This window comes from Aristolochia californica, unplaced genomic scaffold (assembly GCF_029961685.1).
Source record: "Aristolochia californica isolate CCGP_79_NKW_82.1479 unplaced genomic scaffold, dmAriCali1.0.hap1 SCAF_8, whole genome shotgun sequence".
Classification (NCBI taxonomy): domain Eukaryota; kingdom Viridiplantae; phylum Streptophyta; class Magnoliopsida; order Piperales; family Aristolochiaceae; genus Aristolochia; species Aristolochia californica.
In genome coordinates this window covers 8,378,218-8,383,216 of record NW_027182279.1, presented here as the reverse complement: position 1 = coordinate 8,383,216, position 4,999 = coordinate 8,378,218, and the positions used below count along the sequence as shown (strand labels likewise).

The 4,999-nt window shown below is 32.7% G+C and overlaps 1 protein-coding gene across 1 annotated transcript; it reads right to left on the bottom strand.

Annotated features, from left to right (window-relative positions):
- Positions 1-467: 467 nt before the first annotated feature.
- LOC137938267 (F-box protein At5g03100-like) lies at positions 468-3,993 on the bottom strand. Its single transcript, XM_068783254.1, has 5 exons — positions 3,061-3,993; positions 2,860-2,964; positions 2,578-2,629; positions 1,722-1,774; positions 468-575 (listed from the first exon to the last, which is right to left on the bottom strand). The coding sequence occupies exons 1-5, from the start codon at positions 3,991-3,993 to the stop codon at positions 468-470; spliced, it is 1,251 nt and encodes a 416-aa protein (XP_068639355.1).
- Positions 3,994-4,999: the final 1,006 nt, after the last annotated feature.

The following is a 4,999-nucleotide window of genomic DNA, read 5'->3' as shown; positions in this document are numbered from 1 at the left end:
CGGTGATTAACATTTTTGCATCTTTGTAGATGACCCAACGCCATTGGAAGGTATACAGTAAAGAGATTTAAAAATGGGAAAGGACCACGATTGTCACATCAATCATCCACCAGTGTAATCACTATCTATTTCCTCCTTGAGGTAGCCGTGAGATTTGGCGCTGCTTTCTTGTCTTCCTATACTTGTTCTTGTTTCCGGTGCCGGGAACCAGCTTAAAGAGTGACCTCCTCCTGAAAGTATGAAGGGGAATCATGACACTGCCAGGCGAACGTTAATCAATAGGGTTGTGAAGACTTTGATCATTTTTGGCATCTCCTTCCGGGGAAAGACCAGGGCCATCCTAGAAAGTATGCAGGTGCTTCACTTCAGTATTTTTTTATTGAATTCTCCTTATCTTCTTCATAATTGTTCTTTTTTCTTGTTTATGATCTTAAAGATTGCTACTTTGCACTGAAAGTTAGGAGTGCTTAGAAGGTGGGAGCATCAACTATTTTCATTGCGGATAACACTGAAGAATCGGCCACATATGTGCACAATATAACTATCCCATATGTTTTTGTCAGCATAAGTTTTGGCTAATCAGATTACATAAACCCCTATTTATAATAGAGGAAAGTAGTAGAGTCTAATTACAATTAAATTACTCTTGTCCCAATTACACCAAAACTCTAACACTTAAAGATAAGTCCTAGCTTAATTAAATAACTCAACATAAATAGAAGACTAATATTACTAAAACACCTTTAAACTGAAACTCTTCTATGAGATCTCCTTCATAATAAATTTTTGATTTGTAAGACTTCTTATAGTGAGAGTCATGTAAGAGGCTTCCATATCTTCTCTTCAACAAATTCCTTGCTACCAAACAACATAAAATAATTTTCTCTCTCCTTTTATTTTATTTTCTTTTTTTTATGTGGGTTCCATACAGGTCCTTAGGGAAAGAGAGAGAGAGAGAGAGAGAGAGAGAGAGCGAAATCTAGGGTTCTTTAGAGAATGCACTCTTTTGTGTTAATGTGCTCAAGTGAAAGTACACTAGAAAATAATTTTGTGTGTGTTAGAATGCCCTTTAAAAATATAATAGAAAGTAAAAAAATAATTTACTAATAAAATACTTTTAAGTTAAATAGTTTATATCCTACTTAATTAATAATAAAAAATTTAAAATAAGGTTTTATATTTAATTAAATATATCAAATAAAAATTATCATAAAAGTACCAAAATACCCCCATAATTAAATGTTACTTTTATAATATTTAATTTCTCTGTAAGTTATTAAATAAATATAATATTAAAAATCATGAAATCATATAAATACATAAATAACCCTTTTTTGAAATTCTAACCTTTTTTTTTCTTCAAATGATTAAAATCTAACTTGGATCTATGTGACTCATCAATTTGTTTTACTTGTTGTTGAAGAAAATGAAAACTTATGGTTTTAAAAAATAACCAAATCTTCAAATAGTGGACTTTAATGGAAAAAATGTCTCTTTTTATTAAAAAGAGATATGTGTGTATCATAACCCAAGTAGATTCAAAACAGAATTGCTTGAGTAATAAATACATAAATTGCTTACAAACACCTAAAAATGATCCTGATGCTAAAAACGATTGAATAATGAATGCTAAAATTACTGATAAAAACATAAAAAACTAACCAAATAATGGTCCTAAATTTTTTGTTCCCCGCCATGAAATTCTATTCTATGTCATTCACCCGATGAATAGAATTATGAGCTTGTTTCCTCTTATTCTCTGATGCCTTTTCTTCTTCATGATGGCCAATAGAGCAACAAACACACTAGAAAGCTACAAAATTTTTTCCACTGTGAGAAAGAAAGAACAATCAAGTCAACTCAGCATGGCATCTTTACTTCCTCGTTATCTCCTTGATTTAAGAGAACAAAGTCTGATTTAACCAAAATTTAATACATAAGTTAGATTTAAATAGACGAGAGAAAGAAAACCCAAATGCAGATTCAAATTCTATTTTCAGTAGATCTCGAAGAGATCTGAAACAAGGAGAAGCGAAATCTGCTCAACTATTTCCCATCATTGAAACCAGCGATAAAAGCATGTTCAAAACAAAAGGTGAAGATCTATACTTTCTCAATCCAATAGAACTCAACAAAAGGAAGTGATCCTGCATCTACAAAAAAAATAGCAAAACAAGTGAACTAAATTTAATAGAAGTCCAAGGAATGCATTTCACCTTTAGAAGATAAGTGCCCGTGCTTCAGTAGTTTGACCAATGACAATTTCTATTTTTTATGTTCTTGGAGGACCTGGGAATATAAGAAAAGTGCATTGCATAATTAAAAAAATAGTTAACTTCAAGAGGATTTAACAACATAAACATTGTAGTCACCATACAATAGAGTTGCAACTTACCATATGCACACAATCAGGCAAGAGTGACGAAGAGGTAGAGATTTTCACTATCCCAGTTTTGAGAAAAATTCTCTCCTTCGTTAAATACTAAAGGGTCAGATTCCTTTATGCCGGCACTAGAAAAAAATTTCAAGAAGGCTCTAGCTACCACAAAATGTAAAACATTTGCATGACTAATGCACCAGAAGTCATCTTGGTGACATGACATTCAGTGATATCGTTGTATCTAGATATCTGATAAACGAATGAAAAATGATGACTCCATTGACTACTTCTGTATTACGGGTATGACTCCAGTGTTCGGTTGAGAAAAAAGTGATAAATTGAGCAAGCAGCCAATGAGGGGTTCCACTTAAGAAAACAACCAAATTTATCTCCTCTTATGTGTTGCTAGTGGAAATAGGAAGTCAAAAAATAGGAACAAAATTATATGATTACATGCCTAGGACATTTATAAAGTTCACCTGTATATAGATCTTTTTTTCTGAAGGAGAAAAGGACAAGAGGGTGTAACTGAAAAGCTTAGCTTGATCAACTCCAAATATGTAAAAGAACGTTGTCACATGACCCTTCAGCAAGGAGTATCACAGACGAGGAACTAGTCAGGTTGACCAAACCAGAATATGTATTTTTACAAAAACAGAAATGGGCAGATGGAAACGTACCGGATGAGTACTTGTGACTTTAACTTCTAGGGAGCTTACATGTGAAAGCTTCGTCAAGAAATTCTGCCAGAGAGGCAACTTGTAGTCAAGGTCATCGTGGTTGAGCAGTAGGGTAGCTTCATTTATGGAGGAGACATCAATGAAAATAGGCTTGTCACAAACTTGACCCTTGTACTGAAGATTCTTCAGGTTTGGCGTTCTTATCTCCATCTCTTCAATATCAAAACATGACTCTAGTGTTAATCTCTTCAATTGAAGATGGTCAATCTTTATTGACATTAGGGAGTCATAGTAACTGATAGTTAAGTCCTCAAGAAGAGGGGAACCAAGAATTATCTCACCTAATTGAACACCATTAATTGTCACACCATAGAGAGGAACACTTTTTAGGGCTTTGTAACCCTTTAAATCATGTGGAGGCTCTAGTATGCACCAAGTTAAGTCGAGAGATGATATTGATAGACAAGAGAACAAAGAGTTTGGCATTCTGAATTTATTCATCCCCCACTTGATATCATCATCATTTGTCGAGTTGGAGTGCCTTACATTTCCATTCAAATCAAGCACAAGCTCTCCAACTCTAACTTTGACAAACTCAATCCACTCTCTGAGATTCGATGAATACATGTCACCGGGAGAAAAGAACATATGAAACTTCTTAACCTTGTCTAGAGTATGAAGCTGTAAAAGTTGGTGGACAACTTGTACATAATGTGTCTTCTTTAAATTGTTTGTGAATTCCTCATCGAAGTCTATAATAGTTGTGTATATCCATAAGGGTTTCCACATTTTGATCCACTGCCTAGATAGAATTGAAGTCTTCATTGCACACTTCAATGGAAGAGAAGAGGGTATATGGTGAATAATATTTTCTGGTAGCTTGGTAATGCTGTCTTTCTTCTGAGTGAAGATTCGTTTATGCTGAAAGTACATTGAGTGACCTTTTGTTTGTTATGCACCGATGTTTGTGACCTGAAATAACAAAAAAAGTATTGTGTTAGTCAATCTATTTTTAGGACAAAAAATTGCAAAAATATATTCAAAGGCTTGTTTTTGGAAAAAAAATTATACATATTTCAACTGCATTAGAAGGAAATAATTTATCCATTTGTTCACTTAAGGATTAATTATGAATGAATCCCGTTAATGAGATTAATCATTGCCTTTTGTTTCAAAGGCTCTACAAATGCCAATCACAACTACCACCTATGATTAGTCTCAACACCAGTTCATGTGGAAAAATGCTTTGATATTCAATGATACCTATTGTAGGAGAAATAAGGGGCTTTTTAACTTTTTCATTTCATTATTTCGAATAGATGGCATTCAAGAGAAAAATATCTCTATGTGGATAAAGACTTTTGTATTTTTATTTTTTCATATTTTTTTCTAACAGTTACAAATGTTTCCATAAATTTAAACCAAAGGAAAAAGTTTAGCAAGAAGTTCAAGAATTGCTACTTGATTTGGGAAATCTTAAGATTCAACAATTAAAGTATCAGGATCTAACATAATAATAAAATAATAAATTAAAAATAAGAACAACATAAAAATGGTTTATGTAACAATTTATGAAGAAATGTCATCTGGATAAATTTGTTTGAAGATACTAATTTTAAGCTTTATGGCAATTTTCCATTTCTTGTGCCTTAAACAATTGGATAAGGTTGGAAAGAGCAGCCACAAAATAAAGTTTGTCATTACTAATTGATGCACAATTATTTTGTGTAACTAACGTCAAACAAGAATACCATAAGTATGGGAAATGTGTTTTTTTTTTTTTTGCCAAGATATGATGCTACAAAAAGGAAACAACAAAAAATTGACATAGTGGGTAAGATAGTATATATTGGTATCAGGTAACATATCAAATAATTTTCGATCTGATACATACTGTATGCACCATGTGTTGCACTTTATCAGACATGTATCATATTTC

Excerpts from the sequence above, each read along its gene's own strand:
- LOC137938267 (XM_068783254.1), bottom strand. The coding sequence starts at position 3,993 with ATGTACTTTCAGCATAAACGAATCTTCACTCAGAAGAAAGACAGCATT. Across the intron at positions 1,775-2,577 it reads TGTCACCAAGATGACTTCTG|AAGAAAAGGCATCAGAGAAT; the intron begins GTGCATTAGTCA and ends GCCATCATGAAG. Across the intron at positions 576-1,721 it reads CTCATAATTCTATTCATCGG|CCAAAACTTATGCTGACAAA; the intron begins GTGAATGACATA and ends TAATCTGATTAG.